Source organism: Elgaria multicarinata, chromosome 4 (assembly GCF_023053635.1).
Source record: "Elgaria multicarinata webbii isolate HBS135686 ecotype San Diego chromosome 4, rElgMul1.1.pri, whole genome shotgun sequence".
Taxonomy (NCBI): domain Eukaryota; kingdom Metazoa; phylum Chordata; class Lepidosauria; order Squamata; family Anguidae; genus Elgaria; species Elgaria multicarinata.
This window is the reverse complement of record NC_086174.1, coordinates 79,595,921-79,616,023: the sequence shown is the minus strand read 5'-3', so window position 1 is coordinate 79,616,023 and position 20,103 is coordinate 79,595,921. Positions and strand designations below refer to the sequence as shown.

Below are 20,103 nucleotides of genomic sequence, written 5' to 3'. Positions count from 1 at the left end.
ACACTGAAGGGGTGTGTGGGGGAATCCAGACCATGACTGCTGCTCCCCCTACCCCAATCACCTTGGTGGCCACACTTCTGACATTAATGATAAAGTGTTCTATGTATAAAGGGCTTTTCCTTGTGATTGCGAATCCTGGATTCCCAAAATTGCAGAAGAACCGTACACACACAGGACCTTTTCTTACTAATGCTGAACACATGGCTACTAAAGAAATGTGGCCACTGGGCATATTAGCTAGCACGCATGATCTCACTCACTCCTCACACATTCACTGAACATATGACAGGGTGTTAACACTTCTGCATTCTCTGTTTCAGAGAAGATAACATACCCTCATGTCGAGTCTGGAAAAAATTTAAGTTCCATGATCTGTATATATTTTTCTTGCATAGGGATGAAGAATATCCCAAAAGAAAGCTATATCTAAAGCCTCTTACCTCCTGGTACCTGTTCCATGAATATTTTAATGAATCCATCTTCACTAAAAGAGCCAAGGTACTGGACAATATTTTTGTGTTTAAGGTGCTTATGTAAAGCTATTTCTTCATGTAGAGGCTGGGAATACCTAGAAGAAAGGGACACTTTGGAAAGTTGGAAGCATAATTTTTCACTGTATCTAGTTCAGTATGTTGCAATGCTGCAATATAACCTGTGACAGCAATTTTGATCACACAAACTTTCATGTAAAATGACACAGGAAATTGCCCAAGCAATGTTTGTGAAAAGGAAATAGGTTCCCTAACTAAATGATAATGCAGAACAAACAGGCAGTCAGAAAGCATGAAGGCTAAATGAATCAACCATCCCACCAGCACAGAAAAATGAAATAAAAAATAACATTCAAGCTTATCTCTTTGGTTGAATAATCCAACCTACATGAAAAGCTTTTAAAGTGGGGGTTTATAGGATATGTCAACTATGGATGTTTGCCTTAGGTGCAATAACATTTCTTCCTCTTCACTGAGAGATGTTCAATTTCCAGTCAGTGTCCACCTGCATATCCTATCTGGCTGCATATTTTCTGTGCTTTTACAGTAACGTTGAGCCATGGAGTCTGTTTCAATGATACAGTAGCAGCCAACTTTTGCAACCTCCATACCTGTTCATATGACCGGTTGTTCACTGTTTACTGTGAACAGTATATAAGTAATTAAAAATAGCATTGTAGATGTGAGTAGATTAACCTCACCATTCCTTTGCTATGGGAAGCTTTACTTCATTTCCCAAAATTACGTATGACAGTATATCGCAAGCGTTTTGAACTAACATTAAATGCAACGTTCTCTAACATTGTTAAGACAAAAGCTGCTGCAGGAGAGGACAATTTGGAGATTGGAAATGCTTAACCCTTTCCCTGGTCCTTGCTCCTCCCAACCATTCCCCTGCACCATGTTGAGGAATGCTGACCTACAGGGACAAGGTTTGAGAATGTAAAGCATACAAGGACCTACGGAAAGCTGCTAGTGATTTTTGGAGAAATACCATAATTAAACCAGTGGATTTATTGCAGAACTGTAAACACAGCAGTATTTATCAAGTTTGACCATTACTATACCTGCTATCTCTTTCTGGGATTTCTTTAATGGCAATTCTGACTTGATTGCTCAGATCTCGTCCTGCATAAACTACACCGTAAGTGCCTTTTCCGAGAATGACTCGCTCACCATTTTCATCATATTCGTAGTCAAACTACGACAGAGATACAGCAAAACAAAGAGCTTTGTGATTCTGGTACATATCTTATGTAAACATTATCTTGTAGCAGGAAGTGATCTAATGACACTTCATACCAGGAGAAGTGAAATCCTATCTGAATGAAATCATTGTCAGCATGGATTTTTAATTTTTTTAATTTAATTTTATTTTTTGCCATTGCAGGCATCCATATCTTCCAAACATAGTATTTTTATTTATTTATTTCTAAAATTTTATATCACACCCTTCAATGACTAATTAGCCTTCCTAGGTCAGCTATAGGAGTTTAACAAGAAGATATCAATCTGAGAGTGTAACTATATGCTATGGGAACTGTGTAGCTGCCACTGACCCATACATCTCTCTGGTTACACCTAGTAAAATAGTGCATCTTGCATTGTGTTCAGTTTCTGACTCCATGAAAGTAGCAGTCAGCAGTTAAAGAAAGATTCAATTGATTTCTTTTAATAAATCATCATTGAGATACAAAGGAGAGATACATGTCGGTAGCAACCACACCAACTGATGATATTAACAATATATGGCTTGACTTTTGCAGTTATTCTGCAGAAATCTAGAACGTGATGGATTTGCTGGAGATGCTTAAAGGTGCAAAGTAGAAGAAAGATCTTTGCCCACACCAAGTTCTCAGGTGATAACTGCTAAAATACCAACAAAATTATCACAGATAAAATGAAACAATGCCAAATGATGAATTGCATAAATAATCCAGTAGAACTTCATATATTAGATCAATCTTTGCAAATTATTATTATCTCTTTCTCGCTCATGGTGGTATTCTAGACAGACATGATGGGCTTTGCCAAATCAGGCTGTCTGTTAATTATTACTATTTCTGTGTCTGTAACAGCCCTATAAACCAGAGGTGGGGAACATGTTGCCCTCCAGCAGGCCTTCCACAGGCTACATGACAGCAGTAGGATTGCCAGGCCCATTTTGCATTTCTTCAGCCCAGTGAAAGGGACACAGGCAGTGCTTAGCATATGACTTAGCCAGTGTTGGGAAGAGTGCCTACTCCTTCCTGTGCAAGCAAAGTCCCCCTCCATTGCATCCCCATTGCTATCTTAAATCTGTGATTGGAGATAACAGTGGAGAGTTCTCTGAGTGTGCAGGAGAATCCCCACTTATCTCTGATCACAGATCCGAGCAGGGATTCCTGGGGAGGGGGAGGAGGGGATTTGGAGGCCAAGCCCCACCCCCAGAGGAATCCATGGAGGCTCCAGGGGCCAGATGGCAAACTTCATCCCTGCTAGAAACCATTATAGCTCACATTTTTTGCAATGAGTTTATGACACTGCCAAGATTGCTGGACAAGAGATGTGAGGTTTCAAATCTTGATGGCTGCAGACCCATGTGATTCAGGCTAGAAATAAATGAGTGCAGAGAGAGGGGATATGTAGAATCCAGGAGGCAGATAGCGTTCAGTATATGAACAGTGCAGGGAATGTATAAGGTAGGAAAGAAGTAGTAGTTGTTAGCCTGATCTGTCTGTCTCGCTATGTTGTGTGTACTGAGAGAGAGAGAGAGAGAGAGAGAGAGAGAGAGAGAGAGAGAGAAGGGAATCTAAAAGTTTACAAGGGAAAAAGCAATAGAATAATGTTTGAGGGGCAAATGGCTTTAGCTGTTACAAGACAGTCTGAGCAGTTGTTAATCTGAGTCTGAACTTCAGGCAAATCTTTCCATATTAAAGTGATGGGAAATTTTGCTTGCCTTTTTAAACAATGCTTCTGAGGTTAATCAAGCTACTTAACGACTTAAGAAATACAAATCTCTCATTTTGAAGAATAAGATTTTTGTGAGTGGAAACACTCTGTTCTTGGACATGCCCATCATAATATTTGAGAGTTAAAATTGTTAAAAATCTACCTCAAAGATTGCAGTATCCAAAAGTGTGAAAATTAGCAACAACGCAAGACTTCCGTTACCTCCAGAGCATCTCCATCGCATTCCCCTTCCTCTGTGTTTTTTCCTATTTCTTCAGTGATACTATTAACCATTTCAAAAAATCTGCCAAAAAATCATATAAAAGAAAATGATAATTTACAACAGAAGGAAGGAAACGTAATGGTTAACACCTCTTTTTAGTTGCTTATGACTATATTCTATGTGCATCATGTTTTTATCTTCCATTTTCTCTCCCCACTCAATAAATGGTCTTTAGTATTGATACATACAGTTCAAGATAATCCCATGTTCATAGGCTAATAAGATTGTATTTCCTAGTACAAATCATCTTTCCTAATTACATCACAGCTAAACATTTCACCCATCTGGGGGCTGTTCACACAACACACTATCTCACATTCAACGATTGAGTGTGGTTATTTTGAATTGTGGGTTTGTTGAACCAAGGGTTATTGTGTTGATTGAACACGGCCAGGGTGGCTTGTTAAACATGCAGTGTGGCTTATTTTTCTTGAACAAGCCACCTTGAGAACACATGGTTTGTTGTTGGATTGTTCAGAGTGGTTAACAAGCCACCCTGGCTGCATTCAGACAACACAATAACCCATCCTGTGGTAAATATGCTGCGTTCAGACAACACGCTAACCCACGTTCAACAAAAAATTTACAGTTCAAAAGAACCCACATTCAACCACTGAGTGTGGGCTAGCGTGTTGTGTGACGAGCCCCTCTGTTTCTTTATAGTTCTGTGGGTTGCTCCATATTCTGTTATGCCTGCCTTCCAGATTTAGTTTGTATTTGTTTTTCCTTACAGGTTAGTAATGCGTAGGAGCACACAAGCACACTGCTTATACATCATGACAAAAGGAATTTTGATGCAATCTGCAGAGTAATCAGATCTGGCCATGGCTACTCATGCTGGGGTTATCTCTAAACTAGACTACTGCTTTTGATTGATACCATGTGTTGGCAGAGCCGCTACAGCAAGGAATTCCGGATGTCTGTTCTGATGGGATTACCTTTAAATTGTACCTTATCTCGCACTTCAGTGTTTAAGTCACTTTGGGATGGTGCAGTCCTAAAAATGGCTTTAAAATACTCAATATTTAATTAACGCAATTGTGCTACCACATTAGCATTGTGTTTTACAGCGTGATTGTACATATGTGCTGTTATTACAGCACACCCCAAAAAGGAATCTTGATGTGAATGCGTGATTGCACCAAGGTTCTTTTTTCCACAGTATTTTAATGCGTTGTGTACGTGCAATCTTGCACGTTGCTAAACAGAAGGTATGGGGAGATGCAAACTGGAAAATGTGGCATTTGAACAAACCCTATAAATCAAAATGTTAAGAGTGGCATTTTGCCTAATACATTAATGCCACTCTGTAATCAAACTAGGTAATTCAGATCCTCAAAAACCATGGAGAAATTTAATGGGTAGAATTTTGTAAGTCTCCCTAATAAACATCACTTCATAAGCATCATAGAATGTTTGCCTTTGGCTTATAAATGCTAATCAATTCACCAGCAAGCACAGCTTAACCTCTGCTACTATTGTTTTTTAGAATGTTGATTATTTTTCTTTGACCAGTCCAATTTCCATCAAGGAGGTATTCTACACACTATATGGAATGAAACGATAGACTGACCAGATGGAATTCTAGATAATACTAAAAACTGCAAGTATATTGGGGTGTGGGAGAAAATCATTTTTTTAATGCTGCCCCATGTAAAAAATAAACATCCCTGTTATCACTTAGTAAGGTTTTGTGTATCCCTCTCTTGTGGGGGTTGAGTTATACATGCAGGGTTGTTGTTGTTGTTGTTTTTAAAGGGGGATTTAAAAAAAATGACACACACCCCCATCTGAAGTGGTAGAGGCCAGAATTCTACCACCTCTACCCTCTTATTCTGTGTAATGCATGGAACAGTACGCTTAGATTGAAAAAGAATATGCTAGTATATTCCCAATAAAATTGCTTAATAATATCTCTTATCTCTACTTTAAGTGTTGGTGTCAATTTGATGTTATACAGTGTGACAACTCTGGTATAGACACATGTCATGTATACACGTCTCATGAACAGGTTGAACACAATTGGCCAAAGACAATCTCACAAGCTGAGGCTAAGTTACTAAGCAGCAGTAGTTCATAATATCACCCCATGCAAGCTGTGTACATGGCACATTAAAAGAAACATGTTTTAAATGCTGGATATTGACCAGCACATACTTTTTGCAGTGATGTTCTGTACAGAAATAGATTTGAAAGTCATCTGAATTGTGCAGTACATACAGGAAACAGCATCTTTCTTCAAATTTTGAAATGCTGAAAGAGAAGCAAAGTTAGCATGGGTTACTGATTCAATGATTCTATGCTTCAAGCAGTCTTTGTATTTCAACAAGAAAACAGATTCTTTTATAAGGATACAACTATGATTTCTCCAGTGAAAAGGCGCTCCAGAGGAATTGGTATTTAAAAAAAAAAAATTAAGAAAATTTAGACAAATGCATGCAGATTTCATGGAAGGAGGAGGATAATAAGAGTTGCATAATTAAAGTGAATGTCCTATATGCCTTTACAAGTGTGGTACCAAAAAATCCTTCGATATGTTAAATGCAAATGATAGCATAATAGAAAAAGCTTGACATAACTAAAAAGGGCCTGGATCTCAATCATTCAGCAAAATTGTCTATTACAGAAAACCATCCATGAGCATTTGTCTAAAGATAAAGCTCTTCAGTTAACACAATGTCATGATGAGCACACACAAATTTCCATTAACCATTATGACCTGTTCTACATGAGGCTGTTAAGCTGCTGCATCTACTTTCTGTTTCATTACAGAATTGAGAACTGAGTACTACACAAAGAGTTTCCTTTCCTGCTTTTCTGCTACATAACCTCTAGGTGGCACTGTGGTATAAAAGAATAGCACAAATATTCTGAATATTTGGAAAAAGCATATTATTTCACTTTCTTTAAATAATACCGTATTTTCCCTGCTCTATAAAAAGTCAACGAAAGTGGTGTTTAAAAACAAAAGTGAGACTGGAACATCATGATGTCATCTAAACAACCTGTAAACAACCACGAATAGGTAATAATAAGTGGGGGGGGGAAACACCATGTGTAGCAAAGCTCTTATTTTTTGCAACATGGACCAGATGGATCAGCTGTTCCCTGTAATAAACACAGTTCTCCTAGAAGGAGGCCAACGTATTTTGGCAGAAATAACACCTATGAGGAAAATAGCTCTTTCTGACATGTGTTGCCATGAAATCAAGATATAACTATGGTCCATTAGTAAGTGCACTTTGCATTTTTCAGTGGGGCCTGTTGAGAATGTCTGCCAATAGAATCTCGTCTTTCTGCTCCATGTCCCTGGACTTGCAGGCACCTTGTCTGCTTGCTTTTTTGGTCTTTTCCATGAAGATTGAACCCTAAGACTGTGGATTGTTAGCCTCTAAGAACCACCATATGCCCATTTCCCAACGCATGAATCTTACTACATTCTGAACTGAAAAAGCCATTGGTGGGCATCTCAGCACAAACTTAAAAATCACATCCCCCCCACCTTTTTAAGGATAGCAAAAGCACCACCACTGAATAACAGCTGCTGTGTAATTAATGTTATGAAACACATATTTGGAAAGGAGCCTGGCAAACAGCAAGAAAAACTGTTCTACTCATTATGTCTCTTACAGATTTGTGGTAATAGAGATGGGAGGATCCGTCAGGCTAGAACTTGACAAGGTTCTCCAAATTCCACCTTCAAGCTTGGCCCAACTCATTCCCATTCCTGAATGTGAGCTTTTTGTTGTTGTTTGAACTAGAAAAGTGCACACCTAAATGTACACTCCCTCCCACCCTACTGACAAAAGCATGAAAATTATTGTTTTCAAAATGTGCATTTTAAATGTGCACATTTTTCTAGTGTGCACATTTTGTGTTCACAAGCTCAGTAATATACAAGATTTGCCCGAAAAATACATTCTGGTAATGGTATGGTATGAATGGCGCATGTTCTGATGCTTAACGAACGGAACTGAAATTCCTGTACATCCCTACGTAATGGATGACCCCAAAAGTAAAAAATCAAAAAACCTTTCTTCCTACACTGTGCCATTTCATACTGAGTGGCTGCAAACTAATTACTTGGGAGTAAGTCCAACTGAACTCAATTACGCTTGCACTGTTATTCATACTTTAAGTCCCATCAAAATTAGTGGCAATTAATTAAGTAGCATAATTTACCTGTCCGATTGATTTAAGTGTAACCAACTTTTTCTGGATTGGTAACCTCATGCTTCACTACCTTAAGTGGGTTTGTTTTGTGTTTCTTCTCCCTCCCTTCCTGTTGTGTGTGTTTTTTTAATCACTAAAAGTCACTAAACTATGGTATCATGAGTACTTGGTTTTATAGATCAGTTGTGTTTTAATGTACACCAGAGGTTTTTTTTAAATGGTAAGCGGTATACAAATCTATTGAATAAAGAAATAAAATAAATTAGGTATTCAAGATTTTGTGGGTGAGTAGAACAATAAACTGGAGTGTCCCACATCACCGGAAAGCTGCCTTACTCTCCATACAATCTGTAAGGTCAAAGGAAATGGGTGGCAAGTATTCCTTTATGAAATCTAGGAGATTTGGAATGATTTTCACCATTTATTACTCAGTGGACTGACAATCTCATGGCTCTCTCTGTATTCAAGCACATATATTATCATCCTCAGCTCTGCCTAGACCCCTATTCCAACATCTGGACTGCATATAATAATTTGTACATTTAAATACTTTGTAACTATTTGCCTAAGTATTGACCAATTTATTTACACTAATCAGCATTTGAGGCCCTCCAAGTGCTCCCACCAAATGAGGTGAGATGGGTGGCTTCAAGAGGAAAGGCCTTTTTAGGGGTGGCACCCTGCCTGTGGAATGTTCTCCCCAGAAAGGCTCACCTGGTGCCTATATTATGGTATTATGGTGCTTGGTGAAGATCTTATTATTTTCTTAGGGATTTTAATAACCCGTTTTGGTGCTTTTAGATTACTAGACTTTTATTGCACATGGTTTTATCATAGTTTTATGTGCTGTAGTGCTGATTTATTGCTGCTGATTTTATTTTGCTTTTATTATATGCTGTTTTAATTATTATTTTATTGTTTATATTTTAGGTTTTTAACGTATTATACATTGTCCAGAGAATGTGGGTTATTAGGTGGTTTAAAAGTATAATAAATAAATAAATACAGAACTTCTGACCTACCTATTACTGTAACCCCACATATCGCAGAGACATTGTAGTTCTATTCCCCCTTTTCTTTTTTTGTTGTTTATATCTAAAAAGAAAAGGTGGGAAACTGAATAAAAACTATTAATTAAAAGGACAATATTTATTTTCTATTCAACCTTTCTGCCAAAAACGGCGCTCATTTTGTCAAATTGGTCAGATTGATCCCAAATAAAGAGGCTCTGGAAAATATGAATCACTGCATATCTCAGATCCTGCAGCCCAAGCAACCTGAAACGTGGTGGAAAAGCACAAATGTAGCAGATGGTTTGCATTAATGCAGCAATTAAGATAAGAAGGTGTTAATGGGTTGGGGGCGGCTTCACAGGAGATTCAGAATGAGGAAAAACACAGAACTTCGGTATCTGGGGCAACAGTTTTTAACAGTGAAATCGGTGGGAGCATCTCCCTGTATAGCTATACACCTGTGCAATAATTAATTAATCCTTAATAAAACTTCTAATTTAAAAAAAAGAATGAAATTGAAGCAATTATCAAATTCATGACTTATCTGCCATAAACACCAGATTAATAAAGTGTTTTATTAATCTAAGTATGGGAAAATTAATCTCTGGGACTAACACCAGTTGTTGACAATAAAAAAGGCATATAGTTTACTGAAGATAATACAGGTAACTCTATATACAAATGGTTAAAAAAGTGACTCAATTTTCTATTAAGCCTGTATTTCCATTAATACTGGGTTTATTAACCTTTGTACAAGACCATGTCGAGCCTGTTCATACAACACACTAAGCCATGGTTAGTCCACTAACCCTATGAGTGTGTTTAAATTGTGGTTATGTAGCCACCATGGTGAGGAATGGTTCACATGGCATGTTAAGTCATGTTTCACTTAACCACATACTGCCCCTGTTTTGGGAGAAGGTGTTTCAGGTAATCAATCAGAATCAGATTCAGAAATAGAGGAAGCGGCGCCAGACACCAGCCAGCTTGTACCAGTGGGGAAGGAAGCTCTCACGGGTGATGCCCCAGCTGGGAGTCAGCCCTCTCCAGAGCTTATCTCCTCAAGGCCAAATTTTACACACTCAGTGGGAAGTGAGCTTTCTTCCGGGGGAGAGCGTCCCGACAAGCTAGCTGATGCTAGGTCCACCAGAAGCTAAAACGCAGAGCAGAAGGAAGGCGTGAGAAGGTCGGTCTGACTAAGATTGCCCGAGGACCTGCCTCCGCACTAGGCTCTCTGAAGTTATAGGTGTTTGGGAAGGGGCTTCCTATTCTTTCTTGAGCGGACAATTGTCTTGCTTAGTTTGCATTGTTTTGCCTAGAGGGAAGTTTCCAAGAGATTAGGCTCCCTTCAGGTAGAAGAGATATTTGTTGCTTAATAAAAGCTTTGTAGATTACTTAGCAAGCCTCGTCATTTGCCTCCCATCATTTGCCTCCCATCGAAAGCAGGAGTTTTTTGAGAAACACGACACCACTGTGGCTTAGTGTGTTGTCTGAATAGGGTCAATGAGTTATAATGCTGGACAGAAATGATCTCATTCTCCACCCCCCGTTTTGTTTTAAGGACATGGGCTGTAATACAGACATGTGATTTGCCTCCCCCTCCAGATCCCAGTGCTCCGAACAGAATGGAAGATCACATATCCCTGGTTAGTCAGTGTCAGGAGACTTGAGAGTGTCTGAATTGTCCTCTAGTGCTTGGAAAGGGCTTCCATCATTACAGAGTGAGCTCCTCTCACCACCTGAGACAATGCAGAGCCATCAAAGTTCTGAAGTCAATAATGTGATGCTTCCTGTCTTTCCAGTACTTTCAATTTAGCACCAACTCTTCAAACTGGGACTACAGAAAGTTCCCATGCAGACAAGCCCTATGCTAGCATTATTATTATTATTATTATTATTTATTTATTTATTTATTTATTTATTTAAATAGCACCACCTCTTTCAGCTAGAGGGCTGAACTCCATTTCAGAGAAGTTCTGGAGGCCGCAGTCCAGGGTGGGAGGACTGAAGGCAAAAGAGTGGGGCCAAAATACCCCAAATGACCAGGGTATTTTAGGTTAAGAACCTTATTGCCAGCAAGTAAGCCTTAGGAGAAGAATCTCAACCTTTTAGAATGGGGAAAAATAGCACAAAAGCTGGGAAGCCACCAAATACATGGTATGGGGGAAAGGACATGACCACCTGGTAAACCCGAGGGATGGATTGGGATCCCAGGAGGACTGGATTTGGCCCCTGGCCTGAGGTTATACTTACTTACTTACTTTATTTATTTAACTATTTAGAAGCCTTTCAGGACCAAGTCCATCCAAGGTGGAGAACAAAATACAAGCATAAAACCAAAAGTAGGATATTATAATAAACCTTAAAAGAACAGAGAGTGTACCAGTGTTGGTTTTAGTTTCAGTTTTAGTGAGTGCCTGGAATAAAGAAGCTTTAAGAATTTGTCTATGGTGTTTTGAAAGTCTTACAGCAGTTTTGAAAGTCTTTTTTAAAATACTGAGGGAGGGGATGCCACACGTAGAGGGACACTACTGGGAAGGCAGCGTCTCTAGTGTCCACTGTCATTCAAAAAGCCCTGATTCAGGATCCAATGACACCTTTAAAGGATCCTTAGAAATCCTGCTAATGTTTATTTTTTAAAGGGCACCCTCATTTCTAAAGGAACAGCTACTATTAATCATGGGTTATACATGCTGCTTTCAACAATGCTTTTAAAGAAAATGTTTTATTGGCCATTTCTCTACATTAGTCATAACATACATTAGTCATTCCTTAGCATAAATTTTTCCCAGAAAGCAATCCTGCCAAGTGGTATTTTTGTCATCCTGTTTTTATGGAAGTACATACAGGCTTACAAAAAATGAATATATATAAAATAAAATGTTGGTAAGCTTTTCCATATGCTCTTAATGTCTGAAATCCATTACAAAAGTGTGTTCAGGAAAGCACTTTATCTTGAAGGTTTGGTATATAGTACCAGATGCAGTTTTCTAACCCAGACAAAGGTAGTCAGACCCAATTTCTAATTTTCTGAGATATATTGTAGTAAAATATAATATGCCTGATATTGTAGTAAAATATAATTAGTTCAGTTTTAGTTATATTTACATGTCTACATGAATTTTGGTTTGGTCTTTAAGAAATGATAAAAAAAATACAAGCTGAAATCTTCTACCATATGAATAAAGAACTTTCAAACAACTATTTTGCAATGAAGTATTTACAGCAGCCTTCCCCAACGTGGACTGCAACTCCCCAAATTCCCAGCAAGCATGGCCAATGCTGGCTGGGAATTATGGTGTTGCAGCCCATCACATCTGGAGGGCCCCAGATAGGGGAATGCTGATTTACAGAGTGTGAGAGCCATTTTATATAATTCGTGGAATCAAGTGGCTTTCTTTTCCTCAACTTGTATCACATCAGGCTGAAAGTAGAGATTGTGTGTTTGAATGTGTTTGATTGTGTGTGTTCACTACAAACTTCCCCAGATCATTTTTGGTAGAGAAAGCATTCAAATATGCAATCCATACATGCTTCACTACCACATTTTTTCTCAAGCACATTACAAAAAGGAACCAGTGCTATGTGGTAGGTAAAGTGTTGAGATTAGAATAGGAAAGCCAAGTTTGGAATCTTGCTCATGCTTTAAGTTTGGTATCTAATTTTGAATCAAACATACTCACTCAACCAAAGCACAGAATTATTACAAGGATAATATGGGATAGGTCCCAAGTATGCCACTCTTAGCACTATAGGGATAAAAATGCCAGAGGCAAATAAATATAAATAACCTTACCTTACACCTCTTATAGAATCAGCACTAAAGTTCCATTCATGAATGCCTTTCTGTAACAAAGAAATCAATTCAGCATATAAAATGGTTTAGCCTGTAACTTAAAAAATGGTTTAGTCTGTAACTTTATTATTTATTCTTTTATAACTGCACAAGTCACCTTCATAAAATGAAGTAAAAATGAAGTATTGTGTGTGTGAAAACAAATAAAAAAGATAAATTATCCTACCATGTCTCCTTCGCTGAACTTTTGAAACGTCTTTCCCCCTTCCCCAAATCTCTACCATAGCTTTCAAATCTCTACCACATCACTTCCTATTTCATCTACCTTTTCATATTAGATCAGCCTTCCCCAATTTAGTTTCCTCCAGATGTGTTGGATTACAACATCCAAAATCTCCCAGCCAGTGTAGTTCAAAACATCAGGAGGAAACTAAATTGGGGAAGGCTGATCTAATATGAAAAGGTAGATGAAATAGGAAGTGATGTGGTAGAGATTTTCACTTCAATTCATGACCATTTGGTGGGGGGGGGATGTAAATGAAGGGGTTAAGCTGTAAATACATTTCCAGTTACATTGATAATTTCTGAGTTTCCAAAACAAGAAAACAAAAACAAAAAACAAAACACCACCCTAATCCCAAACCAAGACATTCCCACTTTTAAAAATTCTAGTTTCTCATAGATTTATATGACCCCTTTTATTTATGTTCTTATGTTCTCAAGCTGGTGAATTTAAATAAAAACAATCTCCTGGTGATTCTGCCAAATTTTCAGTCCATTGAAGTAAACAGTTTAAGAGGGCTGTCCAACTCAGACATCTGTTCCTTGCTTAATAATAAAAAAAAGTCAATAGCAAAACAGTTTCGACGGCCAATGTGAGACCACGTGTCAGGGCTCAAGCACCACTGAAAGCAGTAGCAGTATCAATCCTGGCTGCTATCTGGTACTGCAGCTAAGAGTTTGCAACAGAACGTCTAATTCTATGAGAACAATATAGAGTAATACAGAGGTTGTTTAACAGCCAGGAAAAGTCAGCAATTCCTATCTACATCAACTGAATATTCAGAATAAGACTTCCCAGCTATAATGGATTCTAGACAATGAGTCATGCAGAGTTAAGGCATCAGTGTGATCCAGAGGACAGGGACTTCAGACCTAAATTCAGTTACCCCTATAGTCAAGGACACCCTTGGACAAGTACTGCCTCAAAGCCTCAGTTGTACATGCATAAATTGGGAATTAAGTCACAGGGTTATGGAATACGTAAATAAGATATGAATGAAACAGACTTTCCACATTATAAGCTCAATGGAAATGATAAAAAAATATGTTTGTGATATCAGCCAAATATTCAACATTGTTCTCCCTGTGGTAACCTGGGGAGTGCGTTAGGATTTTTTTTTTTGACACATGTAATACACCACAGACAACCTTAAGATGGGGCACACTGTGAAAGGCAGCAATAGCAGCCCCAGGAGATACCAATCCAGAGTAAAGCTTAGGTTCTATATACTTCACTATATGCTTAGGTTCTATATTTCACTGACATGAAAACTTGCTTACGGAAGCTAGCATATCCAAGTGTGTTAGAAGTCTACTACAAAAAAAAAAAAAAAACAGCAGCCTTGCTTCTATAAAAGTGTTTTCAAATTGGTATAAACAGACATTTCATCCTGCCATGTTTTGCCTTCACATGGAGGCCTCCGTCTAGCTTAACGAGAGTAAATAATTTGCTTACGTAATGTGATAATTGCCTGAAGTATATTCTTGAGGCCAAAAATTCATGGTATAAAGGTTTACTCTACCACGGCAGGCATATGGCCATGTTTACCATGGTTTATATCCAACAGATAGGATATTTGCTAGGCTGACGGATGATCAAAACTGAATATGCCTACACAAGAATTCACTGCTACTCATTTCAAATTTGGTAGTTATCTTTACTCCAGGACTAAACATGAAAACATCAAACAGCTATTGCCTCACGTTTTTAATATACTGTTTCAAAAGAAAATGGGCAAAATAAAAGGTTTCAACATAAAAAGCAGCTGATGCCCCGAACAATTCTGTACTACACTCTTCTGTAGTGGAAGAAAAACAAAGGAGAGGTAGAAAAAAAAACCCACCTTATGTGTTTGGAGTATCTGAAATGTCATCTGACAGGAAGAAAAATTTATTCTGCTTCCAACTTTTCCTCAACCTATTCAATTCACATCTCCATTTTTCTACTCATTGCTTTTGCTCTCTGCTTGTACTTTTTACTCTTAGCCATCAGTTTTTATTGGCTTTATCTAGGACCATTTGAAGCTTTACACAGAAACAAACCTCGGTTGGCCATGAATTAAATCAACAGAGCAGTAATAAATCTGATAAATAGACCTGTACTTATCACATAGCCAGTCTACATTTTTAGACATATTCCTTTTTTAAAAAGTTGATATATGTCTAAAAAGCACAATTTATATGAAGTTCTTATAAAATGTCAAACAAGTCTTCCAGAATTCCATTTTCTAGAGCTCTCTTTGCCAAGGACACAACACAAAGGCTCAGCCCACACAACATGAAGGTCACAGGTGCCAGTTGCATATCAGCTCATTTTCCTAATTACCTTCACTGGGCACACATTGTTGTGACATCCAAACTTGGCAAGGTACCTTGTTAGCAAGGGTTAACAAACCACCCAGGATGCATGGCCTTTTGTAGAGTTGTAGGGTGGTTTGTTAACCACCCCAACAAGTCACTTTCGCCAGGTTTGGATAATATGAGAAGCTGCAGGGCAACCTGGTGCCCATGAGCTTTGGTGATCAGGTCATAGTGTGAAGGGAGAAAATTGACCATTGTATCCAGAGGTATTTCTGCTTCTCCTCTCTTTAAAGACCTGACTCCCATTACGACATTTTCAAATAAGCCATTCACTCTACCTGCTAACTAGCAGCAGCCTATACATGGAGCACTGAAGCTACAAGCCTAACCTTTTGGTGAAAGCTGTGGAGCCGTTTGCTCATAATTTACACCCACGTGATCTGTGCAGAGCTTTGAGGTCAAGTTCCCTAGTACTACAACAACCCAGTTCTCAAAACACAAAGCAATTAGCAATGGTGCTGATGGGACTGTCCCAAGAGCATGATTCATTCCCTTGGGGAATGAGGTAGAGCACATGCTTTGCAAGCAAGAGGTCCAAAGTTTAATCTTGTTCCCAGCCTTCAAGTGGTGTGTGTGGGCATGCTATGCTTAATACTCCTCTTTCCCCTCCAGTATCCATTACTTCCTCACCCTTGGGCTTCTTTGGCTCTTCTGTGTACCACTCTCTTTGCTCTCTTAAACATCAAAGGCTCTAAATCTTCTCCTGTTCCCCAAACATCTCCAATTCCCTTCAGCTTTTTTGCATTCAATCAGTCAGCTAATACAGGATACAACTTGCATAGAGGAGATTGCATCTGTCTTTTTTCTTCTTGAAATGCTGTAGTGGCAGCTTACCTTATTGTCAGGCATAACATGCCAGATAGACACAGTCTTCTCTTCAGCCTCACTATTAATGGACAGGTAGGAAGGCTGGTAGATTTTTGTAGGCTCCAATATTAAAACCTTAGAACAAAACACACACACACGAATACTACTAAGCTGGTATTGTGTTCAAAATGCTTAGGCATTTAGAGGCTGACATTTCTAGATATAGTTCTTGCAAAATATGGAGGTTAAGGACAAATCATACAAACTGCATCTTTACTGTATTTTGTTAGCTAAACAGTTTACTAATTGCCTTCTGGCTTCCACTATATTGTACATTTTAGTTTTTTGGTTCATGCACATAAAAAATTCAGAAAATATATGGATGAGGAAGTAGCGCAGTCCACACTACACTTTGACTTGTCAGGATCTAACACGTACATTTCATTGGGTAAAATCCAACATATGTCCTACTTAGAGTAGACCCATTCATTAGTCTATCCTAAGTAGGATTTATGATGGATTTTAGCCTTTATATGGATGTGCTACTTTTTTTTATTAGTCTATGTTTTGCATTGTTGCATATTTAACTGCAGTACAGCTGAAGGTAAATACAAACAACGTGGCAATAACTTTCATTTGTACTGGGCCTTATTAATGGTATCGCAGAGACCTGTTAATGGTGGTATCGGAGAGACCAGTTACTGTGCAGATGGACAGAGGTTAACATTTGTATCTTCTTTTGAATAACCCTGTTCAGATGACACTCTAAGCCATGGTGGTTAAGCATTTTGTGCTAAACATTATGGCTTAGTGTTTCATGTGAACCATTCCTTACCATGGCGGTTACATAATCACGGTTTAAACACACTCACTAACCATTTGCTGCAACAGGATTAGTGGCCTAACCATGGCTTAGTGTGTTGTCTGAACAGGGCCTCCGACTACATTTAAGGAAACAACAACAAAATCCTTTGTATGATAAACCTGTAATAGCTCTCCATGGACTGGAAAGAGAGAAACTCCTACTATAACATTTTAAAAGGGGGAAATATCGAACTATAGAATTCTGACGTAGTTTTTTCTTTAACAGTGAAGGAAAAGAATCCACAAATTATCAATAAAACAAATACAACTATCATAGTATTCGCTGTGGGTGCCAAAAAAGTGAGGCAATGGGGTGGAACTAAGAATGTAGTTTATTATAAACCAGATTCCAATGCTTTTTGGACCCTAAGGGTCCTTCCTCAGAGTAATTTGATAAACGCAAGATATTATATTTTGTACCCAAAGCGTAGGAGACTGGGTATGAAATAGAACATCCTTAGTCCCACCCCATTGCCTCTGGCTTTTTTGGCATCCCTGTTGGGGTTTTCTTTTCTTTTTTGGCTTTTGTAGTCCCGACAATGTCAGATGAGGACAGGACAGACCCAGTTTCAAATCCTTACTGAGCCATGAAGCTCACTGGGTGACAAGAAACTCATCCTAACCTACACAGAAGGTCATTGCTAGGTTTAAAAAATGGTGGGGGGGTTGGAGTACTATGTCCTGCTCCTTGGGGGAAAGGTGGGATATAAATAGAAAAAACAAATAAATATTCAGTTCAACTCTTTGTGTTGTTTGAAGTCTATTGCCTTCCAAATAATCATGTTGCAGAAAAAACAGGAAATGGACATTGTTAAAAATTAATGAAAATGTTTTAAAACGTACTTACAGGAAATCTAACTACAGAAACATCTGTCTTTGTGGCCTCAACGAGAAAATCCATCCAGAAGTCTACAAGTTCATTCTTGGCTACTTGCTGTTCTGGATTCAGTTTCTTAAAGTGCTGATATATCAAAATAGTCTCCACAGTCGACTTGAGGTACCTAAGGACAAGCAATAATAATAATAAACAGCTTGCAAGTATTTTGTAATTAATTATAATCTCTAAGTGCTTTATCACTCTTTTCTGTAGCATCACATCACCACGCTGAGAAGCTGTTAGCAACTATCTTGATTATATAAGATGAGATATGTGGGTCAAACTGCACAGAGCTTGTAGGGTCCCCCCTCTGCTCTGCAGGTGGACAAAAAAACTCATCCTTGTCTATTCTGGAAAACTACAAATATACACTTTGTACCACAGAAGTTATGCATAGTGTTCCCTACATTTATTGCATACACACTGCTGCAGGAACCCAGGGGCAATCACAATTCCTTCAGAACGTGCACAAAATTAAGGGGGTGCAGGAAACACATCTGACTTATATATTACAGAAACCACCACAAAAACAATGGTGTCTGTTAAACAATGGTTGTTTAACCCATGAATTGGAGATTCCACAGCAAAACGAGCAAGTGCCCTGCCTCCTGCCTGCTTTGAATCAACTTTCAGCAGCAACCTGGGTCCCTGGGTATTTAATGTAACATGCAAACCCAGCACACTGGGATATTGATGGACAAACAAACCAGAGTTTGAACCCAATAGCAAACCATGAGTTAGAAGTTTGAGTTGTTTATCCCTTGAGAACCCAAAGTTCCAGGTTCACTTGCTGCCGATTTGCTGTTTTTATTACCATATCATTTTTATGTTACTCTTTGTTGTTGTATTCTGATTTGAGAGAGCTCCTGCCCTGAAAGGCGGCCTAGAAATATTTCAAATCAATTACACAACCCAGAAATGTGGCATTTCTGGGATGTTTATGAAAGCTGATGCAAAGCAGTCATGGTGAGCAGGAGAGAGGCAGTGTGTGCACTTGCTGTCACACAACCCCAACTAACTATGGGTGGTTTAACTGGGCCCATGAGTGGGCTATAGCTCATTGGTAGAGTTCAAGCTTTAAAAGTTCAATTCCTGCCATCTTCATTTGGAAGGCTGTTAGGCTGTGAGCTTGAGAGGGAACATCTGCCTGAGACTTTGACGAGCCACTATCAGTTAGATCATATGAAGCTCTGGGCTATATAGAACAACAGTCTTGACTCACAATAAAAGACAGATCCTTAGATTTCCTCCGAAAAAGGCCCATTGTGAAACTTGAGATAATGTTTGTGTTCGGACCTCACTTCAAGCCATAATGAGTTAATAAGCTACTCACAGTAGCTCATTTTGAAAATAAGCTACTATTATCCCCACAAAATCAGACCAATATGCTATTGTGAGTAGTTTATTAAGCTACTGTGTGTAATTTGACTCACTCCCCTGCCCCTGTCCTGCTGTAATCCTCCCTCCCAAACAGTGGCACTGTTTCACCTCTGAAGCACTGGAGGTTTGCAGGATCAAGATAAAACTTCACACACAGGCTCTCCTAGTCAGGAGGCACCCAATCCACCAGAAAACCACTGCACATTTACTCCAGAAGAGCAAAAATCCCAAGTGACCCCCAAAGGGGGAAGTGGTTAGAAAACCTTGGGTGTTTGCAGCATTGGGACCAAACTCCACAGAAAGCCTCTCCTAGCTGGGAGGCACCTGATGTGTGATCAAAACCCTACACATTCACTCCAAAGAAGCAAAAATCCCAAGTGCCCCCCAAAGAGGGAAGTGGCTAGAAAACCTTGGGGGTTTGCAGCATCAGGACCAAACTCAAAACACATCCTCTCCCAGTTGGGAGGTACACAATCTACCAGAAAACTCCTGTGCATTTACTCCACAGGGACAAAAATTCCAAGTGCCCCCAAAGGGGTTTGCAGGATCGGGACCAAACCTCATAGCCAGCCTCCTCTACACTGCTGGCTTGGTCCTTTTAATGTGTTTCTCATTAGTAAGCCAGCCAACAGCAGAGTGACAGCTGTTTTGTCTGCTTGTTGCCACACAGCTCTGTAGCCAGCAAAAATAACCTACTGTGACCACCACATGATACAATCATCTATGATCGGCTAACTCACTCTGCAGACCTTGGTTTATTAGAGTGGGTAATTTTGGCCAAATAAGCCATTGTGGGTTAAAAAAAACACCCCACCACATGACATCCTGGCTTAATTAACACATCA

The 20,103-nt window shown here is 38.9% G+C and overlaps 1 protein-coding gene across 2 annotated transcripts in view; it reads right to left on the bottom strand.

The window, feature by feature from the left end:
• Positions 1–20,103, bottom strand: part of MAP3K5 (mitogen-activated protein kinase kinase kinase 5) — a 111,706-nt gene that overhangs the window by 27,389 nt on the left and 64,214 nt on the right. For both annotated transcript variants that reach the window (XM_063124621.1, XM_063124622.1), the window contains exons 10-16: positions 17,849–18,002; positions 16,165–16,272; positions 12,688–12,737; positions 5,863–5,958; positions 3,645–3,726; positions 1,559–1,692; positions 441–568 (exon numbers count right to left, since the gene is read on the bottom strand). In XM_063124621.1, coding sequence (XP_062980691.1) covers positions 441–568; positions 1,559–1,692; positions 3,645–3,726; positions 5,863–5,958; positions 12,688–12,737; positions 16,165–16,272; positions 17,849–18,002 — 752 coding nt within the window. The remainder of the gene's footprint in view (positions 1–440; positions 569–1,558; positions 1,693–3,644; positions 3,727–5,862; positions 5,959–12,687; positions 12,738–16,164; positions 16,273–17,848; positions 18,003–20,103) is intronic.